We start from the raw sequence: 19,275 nt of genomic DNA, 5'->3' as shown, positions 1-19,275 counted from the left end.
AATATCTATATAAAAAATAACGAGCAATTTACAGATCTTTCTCTAATCAGAACCTCAAGTGTATATATAAAGGTACTGTACAATATATAAACATTTACAACCAGTACATCCACATTTTGCTCAGCATTCCAAGGCCACATTGCTAAGTCAGTATATAATCAGGACAGAGGTTACTTAGAAAGGAAGAACCACATAGGACAACATATGACATCAAAGTTATGTCACAGTTAACAAAAATAGGATTTGTTATCACTAATTGTGGACTACAGGGAAATAAATAATTTCTGTGGTACTAAATTCTTAGCATTTATCAAGCCTCCTAATTTTGCTCTATTTGAATAGTTACAATAGGTGGGTAAATATAGTTCTGGATGAAAAGGGGATTTCAAAAATCTCACTCTGGGAAGCATGTCTTATCTACAGGGGCTAATACAGTTGTTGGGTTAAAGAGTTTCACAGTCAGACTCCCAGAGGGAAGGACCTGGACGTAATGTGCTTCACAACAGGATGAACCCAGGTGACATAACAAGTGTGTTCACACACTCCATGGAATAGTCTATTCTCCGAAGGTGCCTTGATTTATATAGATGCTACCGAATGCTGCTTCAGGGAACTGAAAAACCTGGATCTATTTTATGGAAGTTAACAGTCTCCAACTTCTAAGAAACATCTTTAACTAGACTTTTAAAAAGAATTCTGAAAATGTGTACAAGTTAAGCAGATGTTTAGTCTCCCTTTCTTGTTTTTAAATAAGAAAGTTAATGTAGCTAAAAGTTAAATAAGATCCAGTAAGTACTGTCTACACATTTGTCCTCACTTGCTGGGCAGCACACCCTACACAGGTTGTTTCTAAACACCCAAGCGTGTGCACCTGCTACCAGAAGAGTTGGTACCTGGACTGTGAAACTGGTTTCATGATTAAGTCCCTCACATAATCTATATAATAATTTTACTTTTCAAATATGTATTATGTATTAAAGACTAATGACTTTAGTAGTAGGTACAGCCAAAATATCCAGAAATAGTTGGCGTTTTTTCTTCAAAGAGCAATAAACACTATTTCCACATGCTTCTTTATGGTTTCATAATTAAATAAGTGAAATAAAAAGCGTGACCTGAGATGCTGTAAGTATACATCGAGGTTGGATAACACAGCAAGAGATGAACTCTATTGCTTACTTTCTCATTTTGAACATTCAATTGTAAGTAATATCTTTTAACAGTTATTTGAAACAACTTATCCAGCCAAATTAAAATAAAAAGCTGTAAGAAAGCATCAGTATTGGACTACATTTTTTTCCTTAAAGTAGTGATGTTTGGGGGTTTTATTTTTAAAGTGGGACATCATCAGTAGCTGTTAGACGACAACTGCCATCTTTAACGATGAGTTAACAGTCTCGTCTTCTGCAAGGACTCACATATTTCTCTCTGTAAACATGCAACATGCTATTGAGAACATCAACTTCCAAGCCAAACCTAACTTTTTCATTACTGTGGAAATAGCTGAACAAGAAGGATAAAAACAGACATGATACAGTAGATAACTTGGCACAAATACAAAGTGAGTTGTGACCACACTGTTAATATCAACATATGTCATTTGTTCAGACACTCGTGAAGATGAGCTGGGCAGCCTGAGCAGGGCGGGTCAGATGAGCATGTGGATGCAGCTCCTTCCTGAGTGCGAGGGAGGGCAGCCGGCCAGGGGGACAGTTGGTTCTTAGCAATCCTAAAGGCCCTTCATGCAGCCTAGGTAACTTGATGCTCACATTAACATGTACTTATCTGTTTCAGAATATCTGGGGGAAAAAAAGGCTTTTTCTGGAAAAATGCTGCTGTAAGAAAAGATTACAACTTGTTTTTGTTTTATACTAAAGGTTACTGCCGTTTCTCAGCCATACCAATAGTGCCTGTGACTTTATTTCCACTTGGCACCTTCCAGGGCCCTGGAGTTATCGGTGTTTTCTTAACTGGAGAACTACTTTCAGGTTTGAACCTTCCAGTCTCTCTGTTTTTGTCAGCTGCCTCTAGTTCTTTCCCTTTGTGATCTTCTGTTTTGTTTGAAACTACCTTCTCTTCAGGTTCTTGCTTCAGCCTCTTTTCTGATAGCTGGATATTTTCTGCTATTTTATCATTACTAGAACTTGTTTCTCCTGTGGTTACTTTCTTTCCTTTTTCATTTTCAGATACTTCTTTACTTGTAGTCTTATTAGTCTTTTTGGATGGAAGAGATTTCTCAACCATTCTTTTGCTTTTTTTCTCTGGAGACCTTGTTCTGCTTTTTTCCACCTGATTCTGCTTTGCATCTTTCCTGATGGCGTCTGATTTTTCCTTCCCATCTGGGATCTGCTCAGCATTACTGCCTGTATGGCCTGCTATTCTTCGACCCTTACCCTCTAACAAGTTGGCCTCAGCATTTGATGGAGCTTTGCTTCCTTCAATTTTTTGCTGCTTTTTTGGACTGGCAGACCGACCTCTGCTTTTTCTGCACTGATCTTGTCCAGAACCTGCCTTGGTGCTGACCTGGCAACTTTTATTTTCCCCTTTGCTGGGGCTGAGGGATCGATCTCTGGGTCTTCTTTTGGGGTCATTTTTTAGAGGACTAGAAATCTTATCCAAATGTTCCTCTGAATGTTGACTGGCTGGCTTTTTGGGACTAACCGATCTACCTCTTCGTGTAACACCATTTTCTACTTTTAATAGATTTTTCTTGTTACTGTGCCCATGACTGCTGGGTGGATCCCTCTTACTCACATTTTTCTGGAGAAGAGACTGGTGCTTTATCTCAGGTTGATTTTCATTGAAAGTGCTTTTCTTTTCAGGCACAATGTCCTTTAATTCTTCTGCCTTTTCACATATCTGAACTCTCATTAAAGATTCTTCAATTACTGGCATGTGAGACTCTTCAAATATGGAAGCAGAATGTGAAGATGGGGGTAATGGTGACTGTTCATCATAAATCACATTTGACGATGAAGGATTATTAATATCCCAATCACCTAAAAAAGTGATTTGAATGGAACATTATTTTTAGAATTACAAATAGGAACAGTACGTTTGAACTTTGACAGCCATTTGAATTGTACTAACTGCTTAAAAAGCCTGTATTTTATACAGTTTGTGTATGTTTACAACATATCTCTCTACAAATATAGGCAGATGTGTATAAACATCTGTTCATACATAAAGGATAGGTTGTTTATATACATAAAATATTCATTTTTTTCCAATTACATATAATTAGTGAGATAATATATGTTCTGTAAATTCTCTATTAGTAAAGCCCAATTAGAACTTACAAGTTATAAAGTTGAACCAAATTACCTGGCCCAAGAAGCTCACTAATTATTATGAATTGATATAGTTTAGGATATGGCAAAATCACTAATTAATAAAGGAAACCAAACTGTGGTAACCAGAATGAGGCTCATGGGCATTTGTAAATAATTTTCTTGCATTAAGCTGTCAAATTTAATGTCAAAAGGAGACTGAAAAGTGCAGAAGATAGAAATAGATGTATTTAATAGCATCATTTTTAATTTAAAAGAAAACAAAAGAAGAAAGTGATTTACAAGACATGCAAATTTACCAAGTCTTTTTAAGGAAAGACCAAGAAAAGCCCTGAAAGCCTTAATGTTGCTCGGGTTTCACGTAGGAGCACAGACCGGAAGGAGCCAAACCTGAAGAGGGAAGAGAAAAAGCCTAGGACTATGTGAAAAAAAAAATCAGTGCAGTTAGCAAAGATGTCACTGGGAACGTATGATTTACAAGCAGATGGTGGAAGATAATACAGTCAGAGAATCATAAGCTGGAAGGCTACTGTAGGAGGTTATGTCTACACTTATCCCTCAAAAGTGGTGGGGTTGGGTAGGGCAGGGAGTGGGGAGCTAGATGAGGCAAGTACTGTGTGGGTGTCGTACTGCCTTTATTTCTAGAATAGTGCACTCAAAAAACAGTGACTTTCAAATACCATGATATTTCAAAACATGCAATGGAAACCCAGGAAGTTTAACATTAATACAAGACAGACATGGTCTCAGGTCCAGCTCCGTGTCTCCAGGTAGGGTGATAGCAACTTGTTTTTGCCGAGTCACCAGAAAAGCCTAAAGTTTTCATGCTACATATTCATTATAATATAAACTTATCTTGCTTTACAGAAATAAAAATATTGGTTGGTAATGTGTAATTAGCTAAGTAAGGGGAAAAGCTGGGATATTTTGCAGAGATTTAAAATGTTTTTTATGATATTTAAATTGTTTGCCTCTAATACACTTTTTTTATAGGCACATTTTTCTACAAAAACAACTATGTTTTTTCTGATTAAATTTAAAATACATTCCATTCCAACGAAAGTCCTGCCTAAGTCACTTGTTTTCTAATACTATTTATGATAACTCTGCTATGTAACTAGCTTTTCATGGTTCCGGCATTCATCTCTGAATTAACTAGTAAAATATCTATCCTCTGCAAATATATATTCATTTTTCTTCTGCCCCCCCCTCCATAATATACAACTTTTCAGCTACTAGTGGGCTACTTTACTTACCATGGTCAGGTATCAAGCCAGTTCCTGGCCTCAAAAGAAGAAGAACTTTATTTCCGCCAGCCTGAATGAGCTCAATTGCTCGAGTATGTGTGATTCCTTGTGTAGGTTCCCCATTGATTTCAACAATCTGGTCACCAACCTAGACAGAGAACATTCACAGGAACAACATGAAACTATGCATCCTTTGTAAATTCTGCTTTTGTCAGCTCTTGAGCCATTCAACCTTGCTAAGTGATTCTTTCGTCTGTAAAATACCTAACGTGTACCCAGTGCTGCCCTGCGAGAGTTGATGAGAGGACAGATGATAACAAACAACAGGAAGCGGCAATGTCCAGGTTTACTCACAAAAAATCCTACACAGGAAAGTTTTATATGGCTAGTAACTAAGATCTGGACATCTTGAAGTCAAGAATCAAATTCTAGAATCAGATTTGGAATTTTCTAAATTTATAAAAATCGAATTTAGAATGTTAATCAAATTCTAGAATTTGGTTCTTGATTTGAAGATGCCCAGATCTTTAATAGCCATATAAAACTTTCCTGTGTAGGGTTTTCTTTTTTTCTTTTTGTTGTTTTTGAGAGGGAGTCTCATTCTGTGGCCTGGGCTGAAGTGCAGTGGTGCGATCTCGGCTCACTGCAAGCTCCGCCTCTCGCGTTCACGTCATTCTCCTGCCTCAGCCTCAGGAGTAGCTGGGACTATGCAGCCGGCGGCCACCACGCCCGGCTAATTTTTTGTATTTTTAGTAGAGACGGTGTTTCACCGTGTTAGCCAGGATAGTCTCGACCTCCTGACCTCGTGATCCACCTGCCTTGGCCTCCCAAAGTGCTGGGATTACAGGCGTGAGCCACCATGCCCGGCCCTGTGTAGGATTTTCATAAGTAAACCTGAGCACTTCTTGTGTAGGGTTTTTATACGTAAGTAAACCTGGACATTGTCTCTTCCTGTTGCTGCCATCTGTCCTGTTATCAACTCTCACACAAGAGAGCACTGGGTACACGTTAGGCATTTTAAAAACAACAATCCAAATGATACTACAGAGTTATGTCGGAATGTGAAGGGTACTTTCAAAGTTGAGCTGAATCCGAAATGTATCTCCTAAAACCTGGGCGGAGGGCTACTTATCTTTGAAGCCTTTCTGGCCTCCAGGGAGAACTGCTCATTCCTTTGAGCTGCTGCTATGTCCTGCACATGCATGAGGCATTTGAATAAATGACATCTTTGTAGATTAAAATTCTTAAAAATTTAAGCTTGGAGAATAGATTAATATGAACAGTTATTTAAAACCAGTAACTCAGTGATGTTAAACTTAGTGATGTTAGTGTAAAATCATTTCTCAGGGCCAGAGGCAGTGGCTCACACCTGTAATCCCAGCACTTTGGGAGGCCGAGGCGGGCGGATCACCTGAGGTTGGGAGTTTGAGACCAGCCTCACCAACATGGAGAAACCCTGTCTCTACTAAAAATACAAAATTGGCCAGGTGTGGTGGCGCATGCCTGTAATCCCAGCTACTCCGGAGGCTGAGGCAAGAGAATCACTTGAACCCGGGAGGTGGAGGTTGTGGTGACCCGAGATCACGCCATTGCACTCCAGTCTGGGCAATGAGCGAAACTCTGTCTCAAAAAAATAAAAATAAAAAAATCATTTCTTAGGAAAATAAACATAAAACTAGGGATCAGAATAAGATCTACCTTAGTACCATTGTGATTTACTAGAAATGTCTGAGTTACTTTAAAAGAAAAAGGGAAAATATGTAAAAGTCAAGTATAACTTTGGAACAGACCTAATTAAAAATAGTGATGGTTCTGATTTTAAATCTATTTCAAGCAAACACATGTTGATGAATGCCAGATTGGATAAAGAAAATGTGGTACATATACACCATAGAATACTATGCAGCCAAAAAAAGAGCGAAATCATGTCCCCTTGCAGCAACAAGGATGGAGCTGGAGGCCATTATCCTAAGCAAACTAATGCAGAAACAGAAAACCAAACACATCATGTTCTCACTTGTAAGTGGGAGCTAAACACTGAGTACACACGGACACAAAGATGAGAATAACAGACACGGGAATACAAGATGGGGGAGGGAAGGAGAGGGTCAAGGGCTAAAAAACTGCCTATTGGGTACTATGCCCACTACCTGGGAGATGGGAACTCATTCATATTCTAAGCCTCAGAATCATGCAATATACCTGTGTAAAAACCTGTACATGTACCCCCCTGAATTTATTTAAAAAGTTGAAAACTATTTCAAGGTGACATGTAAATGAAGGATACTGGCTTCAAAACAGAAAAATTAAACAATGGCATATTACTGAAATTCCTAAAAGCAAATACTCAAATGTTTGTAAGAGCTTACTAAAGCAATCCAGAAGTTCCTTTGAGTTGAAGCTAGCTAGCTGCAAGGTGACTAAAGAATAAAAAAAATAATAAGCCAATCCAGAAGTAACAAAACAGAAGGACTCAATATTTAACAAAGGTCAGTGGGTCAACGCTTTCTACAGACACAGCACGGCACAGGCGGTCAGGAGGCCGTGGTTCCCATCTTGTGCTCCACCTCTTTCTAGTGTTGTGGTCTCATTTTCCTCATCTGTTAAATGAGGATAATATTAGTACCTACTTCGTGGGTTTCTGGGAGGACTTAAGATAAAACATGATTATATACCAAGTACAAATATTAGTTTTCAAGCTATTTTCAAGTGTATCATTATGAAGATTTAACTGTAGACTGTACTCCATTCTATACAATGCAAAAAAAAATTCAAGTCAACTACGAAATAGACTAAGGGTCTTATTGCATACTTATTTTAAACAAGGGAGGCTTACTCTTGAAGAAATGGAGGATATCAGAAACAAGATTGATGGATTTAATATGTAAGATGAAAACACCTTAATAAAACCAAAGTAAGACAATAGGATGGAGAGTAATTTGAAACCCCTTACTATCCAGAATATATAAGTGAAACAAAAGCCAGTACTTAGATTTCCCTTGATAAGTGATGGAAGAAGAATCATTTTCATGAGGCAATGTAGGTAATAAATTAGCACTAGATATATAATCCTGCTGATAACTAAAGAAAATTAAAGTGGATAGTATTTGGACACTGCTTTGGGTATATCTTGTAAAACGTGTTTGAGGTTATAATTTATTTCAGTCACATTCTTTAGCTTAAGCTCTCCAAACCTGTAACACTCTTTATTCTTTTACTGCAATAAACTGCAAAAAAAACAAAAAACAAAACAAAACAAAACTTGTAATTGAACAGACTTGCCACCAGGTGTCATTTCTGTTTAACTTTAAAACTGAATGAGGGGAAAGAGGGGGAGCCATTGCTTTGAGATTTATGGTAGGCCCCTCAGAGCAGGAGAAATTCTGCAGAGACCTACATACACAAAACTACAGATGCAAAAGACTCTCCTGAGAGGGAAATTCAGAGAAGTAAATTCACCCAGTAAACATCCTTTTAACATTTTGAGTCACTTTAAAAATGTGATAAAAAATAATTTGGAGAAAACATCTTTTGATAAATAGAACAAACATTTAAGTTCGGTTTTGTATTATTGAAAAATAATTATGGGGACAGAGGAGAGAGAGGAAAGAAAAGAGAGAGAAAAAAATAGAACCAAAAGAAAAGAAGTAGGAAGAATAGACAAAAAGAATGTTCCCTTTTTTAAACAAATCACTATCTTTTTAGGCAGTCTTGTCGTTTTAAAAACAACATCCACTACAAATGTATTAAAATGACAAAATATTTCTACCACATGGCTTATATTATCTCACAACCTGTTAAGAAACTATCTGCCTCTCAATGAAATCCAATCCAAACTGGACACAAGCCAAGACCTGACATAGCGGAAAGGACACGGACCGAGCTTCGAGGATGACGGACCAGGATCACACCTGGGTCACACTGTGGCCTTCACAGGCTGAGTGATCTCTGCAAGTGACTAGGTCTCCTTGAGCCTCAGTTTTAAATCTGTAAGTGGGGATAATGTCACCTATTTCAGAGTTTCTGAGAGACTATAAAACTAATGTAAGTAAAAACACACGTGTAGGAAAACACATATTGCCTCAAAGACAGCAAACTCTTAATATTTTCTAAATCTGATTCTGTTCTATGTTAAATATTTAAGTTTGACACTTTGCTAATATGAACCTTTTCCATTCAGCTATTTCTCAGTTCCTTATCCCAGAACACTTTTTTCTCCCTCCTCTCTAAATTTTAACCAGACCGAAAGGAAAAACCTCTCAACGATTCTCAATACCCTTCCATCTATGTTACAAGTTAACATTTTCTTGTTTTCTTAATGACACTAAGATTGTTGCTAATTACTTCATATATCCCCACTCCTGTTCACCCAGTAATACGTGCTGGGAACTGATCTTAAAAAACAAACAAACAAACAAAAAAAACACAGTAATTCTCTCAGTATCTAGAATGATCCATCCATTTTAGTCTTTCAACAAATACCTATGGAGCATCTGGTGTGAATAGTCAAGGCACTGTATCAGGTGCTGGAAATACAGAGTAAGAGGTATAGGATACAAAGCACAGTGGTCACCCTAATAAAGGGAGAAGAGGAGAGGCAAGCGGGGGAGGCAGAGGGGGCACTCAGGTAGCTCCGTGGTACAAGTGTCAGCTGGAGATAAACTCTTATCATTTGGACAGTGGCCACCAGAGAAAGTTGTCATCAATAACATATTATTGAGCACTAGTTATATGCAAAGCCCTCATGAGCTTTATCAAGTCAAGATTTTGATAACTTAACAGCCCAAAAAGTGACTTCTCTGAAAAGCTGACATTTTCTTACAGGTTAGAGCACACTAGGGTCTAACAGTTAATTGCTTATTTGCGTTTGTTTTTCAGAGTTTATTCTTGAAATAAAAGCTGATTTCATCATTAGATTCTAAAGTTTCTGCTCATTCATAAAGCATGTCATGTTGTCATTTTTTAACTGAGGATGTTTTGCTGTATTGCCCAGACTGGTCTTGAACTCCTGGGCTCAAGTGACCCTCCCACCTCAGCCTCCCAAGTAGCTGGGATTACAAGCACGTGCCACCACTCCTGGCTAAGAATGACATGTTTAGAACTAGACTTTATCTGCTTTAAGGCCTGTTTGCCTTTTGTTTACTGACATTAGTGGATCTGAGGGTTATATTTGGAACCAACATTTAAAACAATGTTATCCTAATTTATCACGTAATTAGGATTTTGGTGACAATATATACAATGGAAGTGTTAAAAACACAGATGTAAAGTAACTGAAGAGGTTGTGTGTGAGAGAGAGACAGAGAGAAAAGAGAGAGAGAGAAGATAGGAGGGGAGGGGAGGGGAAAGGACCAAGAAAACCAGGAATAAATATGCCATGCTCTGTAAACAGTGTCTCAGGATGTTCTTATTAAGACTTTAAGAAGTTTACTTGGACCATGTTATTTTACATATAGTTCTGCATTTTGCAGATGAGGAAACTCAGGTTAGGAGAAGATTCTTGTCCTGTCTGATTTCCAAACCCATGTTCGTGTCACCATATGAAACTGTCTCTACCAGAAAGTAGATCCAGGAGTTCCTGAGTTCCTGACAAGCTGTACTAACAGCATTTGGCCATCAGTCCCTCCTTGTCATAAACACTGCAGCTTTGGCTCTGTGGCTCTGCATGCTCTGCCTTCCCATTTCCTTTATCTTATCCAACTACACGCCTTGCTCAGAGCTCTGCCCTTGGCTCACTACTCTCTAAATATTCTTCTTTAGTGATCTTATCTACCACAAAGGTTTCCATCATCACTTCTCAGTAATGTCACAATCTGGGCTTCCACCACTAGTAGTAATTGCCTGCTGAACATTTACACCTGCTCTACTAGCTGTTCCCTTCACCGCAACATGACTCAAACTGACTACACCATCAGTCTTTGCCATATCCTTTCTCCCCTTGGCCTCCCTAATGGTTTTCGTAGTACAGATGGGGCGAGGCTTCTGAGTCATCCTTTACTCTTCCTTTTCCTTCATCCCTCATTTAAAGGATCTTGTTGGTCATCTAGTCTGGTCTTTTCTTCACTGACAGTTGAACTCATAGGCATCTCTTATCTTCCATCCAAAGCGTTACCAAGTTATACTCCCACCACTGCCACTGTATGCATAAATTACAGCTACCTGGATTCCTTCATCCATCCTGCACACCACTAACAGATTTTTATCAGCAGACTGCTCCGAGGGGAAATTCCTGGCTAAAAAGCCTTCCGTGGCTTCCCACTGTCTAGGACTTTTATGCCTGTGACCCATATGCTTTTATATTCTCATCTCCTCTGTTCCTCTACGTATTTTCTAAATAAAATCTAAGTAAACTCAACCATTTGAAGTTCCCTGTACATGACTTATACTTCCTTAGTTTTACCCCATTGCTCATTTATTCAGCCTGGAATGTTTTCTCTCCTCAATTTCTCCCTATTGAAATCCTGTGCACCTGTCAGTCAATGCCACCTATTCTGTGAAATCTTCTCTATTCACCCCTTTGAACTTGTGCATGTGTCTGGTCATTCTGAGGGAGGATAGTATCTTATTTGTTTTGGGTCACTGTCTCTCCCAGCTAATTCAGTAGCGCGCACAAGGCTTTGGGTAATGCAAACACTCAGTATGTGTTTCTGAAATGAGTAATGGGAGTGAAATGAAAAATGCAAAACTGCAAAATCACCCAGAAGCACCTTTTCTAATCATCACTAGAATATACCAGGTAATAATTACCAGGGTCATTTGCCTTTCTCACTGAATTACTTAAAGTTAAAAAAAAAAAAGTTCCTTTTCCCTAATGCTTACTGGTGGCAGAGAAAGGAAATCCAAACTTTATTTGAGTTAGCAGGGGGAAGGGTATCTAGAATTAAAAATTTTTAGTGTATCACCTAACTGAATACCAGTGAATTAACTATTTTTTTTTTAAATCAAGGACAGCAAATGTCTTTTTTTTTTTTTTTTTTTTTTTAGATGGAGTTTTGCTCTTGCTGCCCAGGCTGGAGTGCAATGGCATGATCTTGGCTCACTGCAACCTCCGCCTCCTGGGTTCAAGCGATTCTCCTGCCTCAGCCTCCCGAGTAGCTGGGATTACAGGCATGTGCCATCACAGCTGGCTAATTTTTGTATCTTTAGTAGAGACAGGGTTTCTCCATGTTGGTCAGGCTGGTCTTGAACTCCCAACCTCAGGTGATTTGCCCGCCTCGGCCTCCCAAAGTGCTGGGATTACAGGCGTGAGCCACGATGCCTGGCAGCAAATGTCTTCCACATAAGATTCTTCTTTAATTAACAACCAGAGAAGAGGGAAAAACTATCTTATGCAGATCTAGAAACAACTTGGTCTGCAATGCCCTATATGAAGTCACAGTGTTTCAGAGTGAGAACATCTGTGATGGAATACTACTGATGTGAATTCTAGTCCTTTAAACAGTAAGAAGTATTGAGAGCCACGCTTTTCAGCCTCTAGTTACCTCTCCAGGTAGCTAAGAGGGGGGTAAAAATCCTGGACCTATTGTTTCCTGGAAGAAGTTAAAGATTCTATTTGATCCTTGCTTTCTCAAGACTCTTATTAAGATGAAAAGTGTATTTATTAATTCATTTACCCTCAGATGTTGACTATGTGAATAAGAAATGAATTTTCTTATTGACCAAGGTCAAGAAGGCAAAGTAGCATAACTGTAATACAGTTTAGCACACTGAAGAGAAGAAATGAAATCATCAGGGCATTAGAAAAGCAAAATGACAAGCACTTGCCTTTTTGAGGTATCAGTGACGACAAATCCTGCTTTTTAGATGTAGGAGGTTCCTGCATCCCTTTAAATCAATTATTAATATCTTTTGAAGTTTCTAGTCTAGAGCCTGAACCTAAGGTTACAGACAGAAACCAACTCACATGAATTCTGCCATCTTTGATGGCAGGACCATCTTCAGCAAGACGAAGGATGAACAGCCCCATGTTGTACTCCTTCCCCCCTCGGAGGCTGAATCCAAAGCCCCGGGGGCCTCTCTCCAGCTCTACTGGGTAACAACCAAGGCTCTAGAGAGAAAGAAGTATAAGAAAAGCAAGTTCTCATGGACTGTTTATTTACATTTTGAAGAAAGATTACTTCTATAGCTAGGGGAAATGATTTATACTCTCAATGTGCATTTCTATATTGTAAAGAAGGAATGTAGGTTTTCGTTAAAGGGCTCCTTAATTTTTATAAATGTGGCCTAAACTAATCTGAAGGTTACATGTCCTTTCTAGTTGGTCAATGTGCAATGGAACAGAGAACAGAATTTTGGAAAGTGCTTCCTTTAAGTAGCATTTGACTAATTTTCCTGAAAAACAAACAACAAACAAAAAACCCTAATTTGATTATATAAAATACTATTTACTGCTAAGTACTTAACCAAGGGTTCAAAATTCTCTTGCTATAGGGGAAACTTTTCTTTCACACCTGACAGTCTCCTGTGGATGCCAGCAGAATGCCAAACACATGGCAGGTCTTTGAGAATTATTAGTTTTGCAAACAAATTTATCTGAACTGATTTGTAATAAAAATTCACCAATGCCAGTGGAATGGCAACTCAAAATATCACTCCCCGTCTGGGGGAGTGTTTGTTTACCTGATGGTGCCGACTGCCTACAACTGAAATTACTGCGGTGTCAGGCTGTGCAAGATGCTTGTGGTCTGACCAAGAATGTCTGTAAGAAGTGGAGACATCTTTTCCAATTTCACCTTCTAGGCCACTTCTACAAGAGAGAGAAATCAAGTCACTCTCTGACCTGAGAAAATGAAAAGCAGTCTAAAGGCAGATTAATTTCTTTTCTTTTAAAAGCTCAACCTTGCCATTTTTCCCTCTGACAAACCACTGTGAAGACAGACTATATCTAAAATCAGAGGGGCGCTAGGAGAAACCTGGCCATTAATTCCAACATATCTTGAAGTCTGTCAATATCCCCAATTTTTTTAAGGACATCTCAGAGCAGTTTATATCAAAGGAAACTGCAACCAAATAACTACACCAGAGGGCAGTTAAGCTGACCCTGTCTCAGTGAAAAATGGCTCTCCTGCAGCACCAACGCCCGTGAAGATGCTGGATTTCTGGAAATCTAGTTTTTGTTTCAAGGCTAATATTTTCAATGAAAGAGGACAGAAATACACACAGAAACCTGCTCTGCTCAGGTGGCCTGATACGATAGCAATCCATATGGGTCTGCAGTTTCCCTATGAAAACTAGGAGGACCAAGAGTAGCAGAGCCAGATGCTACTGTCATTTCTTTCTAATCCTCACATGTCAGGCAAGATTGGATAATTATGCTGTGCCTGGGATGGAGGCTGGAAGAGGGACGAAGGTACTGAATGGGTGGGTGGAAGCAATGGGGATGGTATTTGAGGAACAGGCAAGAGTTGTCATTTTGACCTCAACAGCTGGCATCTGCATTACTGTATGGGGGTGGATGATGGGGAGTGGGGTTATGAATAGCAGAGCAATAAGGAGAGAATAAGGAAAACAAAACAAAAACAAAAAACCTGAGAATAGCCCCACCTGTCCCCAGGTATGTGGTTGGCCTGTGACTGTCCCATGGGCCTGTGCTGCAGGGCTGGGCTTTGCCTGGCTGAGTTTGTTCCTGATGGTGGACCGTGATGCTCTGTTCAAATGAGAAAACAAAAGAAATAAGAATTTGTACATAAAAATGTGAAGACCAAGTGGATCTGTGAAAGTGAGACAATAACAGATGGTTACTGCTATACTGACTTTAGTGGCTTTAGCATGAGCAGCACTATTATCAGCTGTCTGGAACTGGCACATTAACATCTTTTTTCCCTGTGGCTTTTGATTAAAGTTTATGTGTCAGGAGAACAGGAATCATATCATGTCCCCATTTTCACCTTTGTTTTAGTCATCCATATAACATAAAATTCAGAAATGAATATAATATTTATCCAGAAGACAGAGCTCCAGGAACTATACTGTTGCCTATTCTATGAGTTTCCAGAGCACACACCTGATAATTGGTAACCCATTCTAGATAACAAAGTCGGGTCTCAGGAATGCTGGAACACGGAGGCCAGTCTGCAAACCAAACTCACACCTTTGAACCTGCATCCTCAATATAGGAGCAGTTATTTTGCCTGACACCGAGAACCAAAGACAAACTTATAGAATCCTGAGTGCTAACAAATGTTTATAAATACTCTACTGCTTCTATTTTCTCAGAACACCAATATAGGTGAAAAACATTACATTTGTTTCCGTATCATTCCTAACAGCTCTGGATTCCCTGCTGTTCCTTGAAGGTAGCTTTCACAGCTAAGCATAGTGACTGCCTGCACCTAGAACTAGATGGCAAGGAGGGGACAATTAAACGAGATGCCTAAGGCTGGCAGACTCATATTTTTGAAGTTGAAACTTTTGCACATTTTATTATGTTTAAATATAAAAGCATAGGATATTTAAAGTATCGGAGAGAGCAAACACAGCTTAATGATTAAGAGCATGAACTTCTGAGCAAGATGGACAGAGTTTAAGCCTGACCGCATCATTTACTAGCTGTGTGTTCTTGAGCAAATCTGTTATGTTCTCTGTGCTTTGAATCATCTTGTCTATGAAAGGGGAAATGCAGTTATCTCATTGGGTTATAGTATCAAAGGAGCTTATAAATGCACATGCTTAGAATAGTAGTGCCTGGCATATAACAGTCACAATATAACAGTTTCTGTTATAACTATCATCATTTTCATCATCATCAAAATAATATCTCTCACTTGGTATTGCATTTCTCCTTAAGCATATATTCTGAAATCTTTACCTTGCTTTACAGAAATGTTAAATGTAGAGGATATTTTAAGTTAGAAAACCATGTGGAAGCTGATATAACCTGAATCTTAGAATACAATAGAGAAAATCTCACATTAAAGATAAAAGATACGAATATTAAGAAGCAGTTTCCATTGAGAAAGCTGAAACTTCAGGCTTCACTACAATACATGCATCACTATTTTATGGCTTGGATTAAGCTGCTACTTTCCAAAGTTCTGTGAGACTAAAAACACAGATAAATTGCTTATTTTTATTGAAAAACTTCTTGTAGCTAGAGAGTACTCTAAAAACACAGGCCAGAGAGTAGAAAGTGGCAGGAGGAAGAAATGGTATATGGCCAAGCCAGGTGGCCCCTGAGGATTTCTACGCCCTCTGGCTGCTAGGCTTAGGTGCGAACATGGATTTAACAACGTGTACCAGACCTGGAGATGCAGAACCAACCTCTGGACCAGAACTTATCCAGAGCGTTGTGTTTCCTCTTTAAAGTCAAGTATTCCAGGAAGGGAGGGTGGGGGTGGGGTGGGCTATGAACTTTTTTTTTTTGGAGACCTGGACATTGGTTGCTCTTTTATATTGCTATCATGAATTTTATTTTTCCTGAGTAACTTTAACAAGTTGCTTATACTGACCTCCTAACTGCTCTCTTTCCCACTGAAGACTCCAGTTTTAACACACGAGTTGAAATATGCCACTGTCTTGTGTAAAAAAACTATGGCAGGCTGGGTGTGGTGGCTCACACCTGTAATCCCAGCACTTCGGGAGGCCAAGGCAGGCGGATCACCTGAGGTCAGGAGTTTGAGACCAGCCTGGCCAACATGGTGAAACTCTGTCTCTACTAAAAATACAAAAATTAGCTGGATGTGGTGGCATGCGCCTGTAGTCCCAGCTACTTGGGAGGCTGAGGCAGGAGAATCGTTTGAACCCAGGAGGTGGAGGTTGCAGTGAGCCGAGATCATGCCACTGCATTCCAGCCTAGGTGACACAGCAAGATTCTATCTCAAACAAAAACAAAAACAACCTATGGTGACGTTTTCTTGCTCATAAGATACTATCCAACCTTGTTACCTGGGCACTCCTGCCTTTCCATTTCACCTCGTGTTGAAAATTTCACCTCCTCTGTGAAATCCTACCTGGCTCCTTAAGCACACTGTGATCACAATGTTCTCACAGCATTTCCCACATTGTGTCAGAGCTGACAGAACACCTGTCTCTCCTACCATACTCTGAACTCCTTGATTGCAAGAATCACACCTCAGTTATCTCAGTATTCCTGTACTCACTAGAAATTTCCAGAAGTTCTTCCACATTTGCTTCCTGGGTATGTCAATTTCAAGGTACCTGTCTCTAAACTTTACTGCCCAGTATAGAGTTGGATTCTTTTCGGTCACTGTAAATTCATGGTTAACATTAAGGGAATGGAAAATGATGGGGAAAATTCCATCTGCCAACAAGATGACTGGGAGATACCTGTACCTTTGCATGTGGCCAAGAGAGATAATTTATCAGCATTACTAGCTTGGCTATTGTAATGAGTGCATAACATCAGAGCAGGACACCAGAAGTAATCTGATCAATTTCAAGTTTTCCTCTACCTTCCACTCTAGACGACACATTTCAGTTTTAGGCAAAATGTACCACAAATTGGTGCTTACTTTTAAAGTTACATGTTTTTTGTTGTCTTCATCAAATTTAAGTAAAACTTCCTATCACTGGGATTCTTTTCATTTTTAGTCCTTCAACCCGTGCTACATGCTACGTGGCTTCTCCATTTTTTTTCTGTTATAAGCTATTTTACTTCACAAAGTCAAATATTTATTCCATAATGTCAAACAGGCCTATCTTCTCTCTGAATTTTATTTGAAAATTCTTAAAAAAGTAAAGCAATGGGTTAAGTATATCTCTCCCTTGATGAGAATTAAATTTTTGCTGGGCTTTCTGTCTGTAAGTATAGGTATGCCTTATTTTAGTGTACTTCACTGTACTGCATTTTTTATAAATTGAAGGTTTGTGGCAACCCTGTATTGGGCGAGTCTATTGGAGCCATTTTTTCCAACAGCATGTGCTCACTTTCATGTCTCTGTGCCACATTTCAGTAATTCTTCCAATATTTCCAACTTTTTCATTATTATTATATCTGTTATGGTGATCTGTGGTCAGTGATCTTTGATATTTATATTCTTGTACCCACTGGAAATTCCTTTGCTTAATGGGTATGTCAATTTCAAGTTACTTGTCTCTAATTGTTTTTGGGTGCCATGAACCACACCCATATAAAATGGCAAACATAATCGATATATATGTGTGTGCTGACTGCTCCATCAACGAGCCTTTCCCCATCTTTCTCCCTCTCCTCAGGCCTCTCTATTCCCTGAGACACACAATATTGAAATCATGCCAATTAATAACCCTACAATGACCTCTATGTATTCAAGTGAAAGAAAGAGTTGCACATCTCTCATTTTACATCAAAAGCTAGACATGATTAAGCTTAGTGAGGAAGGCATGTTGAGACCCGAGACAGACTGAAAGCTAGGCCTCTTGTACCAGTTAGCCAAGTTGTGAATGCAAAAGAAAAGTTATTGAAGGAAACTGTAAATATTACGCCAGTGAACAAATGAATGATAAGAAAATGAAACAGCCTTATTGCTGGATATGGAGAAAGTTTTAGTGGTCTGGATAGAAGATCAAACCAGTCACAATATTTCCATAAGTAAAAACCTAATCCAGAGCAAGGCCCTAACTCTCTTCCATTCTGAGAGCTGCGGAAGCTGCAGAAGAAAAGTGTGAAGCTAGAAGAGGCTGGTTCATTAGGTTTAAGGAAAGAAGTCATCTCCATAACAAAAGTGTAAGGTGAAGCAGCAAGTGCTGATACAGAAGCTGCAGCAACTTTTCCAGAAGATTCAGCTAATATCTTTGGTGAAGGTGGCTACAGTAAACAACAGATTTTCAAGGTAGACAAAACAGCCTCTTATTAGAAAAAGATGCCATCTAGGACTTTCACAGCTGGAAAGGAGAAGTCAATGCCCAGCTTCAAAGCTTCAAAGGACGGGCTGACTCTCGTTAGGGGCTAATGCAGCTGGTGAATTCATGTGCTCATTTACACTCCAAAAATCTTAGGGCCCTTAAGAATTTTGCTAAATCTACTCTGCCTATGCTCTAAAAATGGAACAATAAAGCCTGGATGATAGCACATCTGTTTACAACACGATTTACTGAATAATTTAATCCCACTGTTGAGACCTACTGCTCAGAAAAAAAGATTCCTTTCAAAATATTACTGCTTACTGACAATGCACCTAGTCACTCAAGAGATCTGATGGAGAAATACAAGGAGATAAATGTTGTTTTCATGCCTTCCAATACAACATTCATTCTGTGGCCCATGGATCGAGGAGTAATTTTGACTTTCAAGTCTTAGTATTTAAGAAATACATTTGGTAAGTCTATAGCTGCCACAGATCATGATTTTTCTATGGGTCTGGGCAAAGCAACTTGAAAACCCGGAAAGGATTCACCGTTCTAGATGATATTAAGAACATTCGTGATTCATGGGGTAGAGGTCAAAAATATCAACATTAACAGGAATTTGGAATAACTTGATTCTAGTTCCCATGGATGACTTTGACAGGTTCAAGACTTCAGTGGAGGAAGTAACTGCAGATGTGGTAGAAATAGCAAGAGAACAGAATTAGAAGTAGAGCCTGAAGATGGGACTGAATTGCTGTAATCTCATGACAAAACTTGAACAGGTGAGGATTTTATTCCTACCGATAAGCAAAGAAATAGTTTCTTGAGATGAAATCTACTCCTGGTGAAGATGCTGTGAACATTATTGAAATGACCACAAAGGATTTAGAATAGTACATAACCTTAGTTGATAAAGTAGTAGCAAAGTTTGAGAGGATGAAGTCCAATTCTGA

At 39.0% G+C, this 19,275-nt stretch overlaps 1 protein-coding gene across 2 annotated transcripts in view; it reads right to left on the bottom strand.

The window, feature by feature from the left end:
- The window catches only part of MAGI3 (membrane associated guanylate kinase, WW and PDZ domain containing 3), a 299,415-nt gene continuing 280,140 nt past the window's right edge, over positions 1-19,275 (bottom strand). The window contains exons 17-22 of one of the 2 annotated variants that reach the window (XM_017945961.1): positions 14,081-14,183; positions 13,157-13,283; positions 12,441-12,584; positions 4,547-4,685; positions 3,590-3,680; positions 1,293-2,999 (exon numbers count right to left, since the gene is read on the bottom strand). In XM_017945961.1, coding sequence (XP_017801450.1) covers positions 3,631-3,680; positions 4,547-4,685; positions 12,441-12,584; positions 13,157-13,283; positions 14,081-14,183 — 563 coding nt within the window. In that variant the 3' untranslated portion in view covers positions 1,293-2,999; positions 3,590-3,630. Of the gene's footprint in view, positions 3,000-3,589; positions 3,681-4,546; positions 4,686-12,440; positions 12,585-13,156; positions 13,284-14,080; positions 14,184-19,275 lie in introns of both variants that reach the window. The other variant, XM_003892411.4, reaches the window with a different exon arrangement.

The sequence above is a fragment of the Papio anubis genome, chromosome 1 (genome assembly GCF_008728515.1).
Source record: "Papio anubis isolate 15944 chromosome 1, Panubis1.0, whole genome shotgun sequence".
NCBI classification, from domain to species: Eukaryota; Metazoa; Chordata; class Mammalia; order Primates; family Cercopithecidae; genus Papio; species Papio anubis.
The sequence above is the reverse complement of the archived record's forward strand: the minus strand, read 5'-3'. Positions and strand labels throughout refer to the sequence as shown.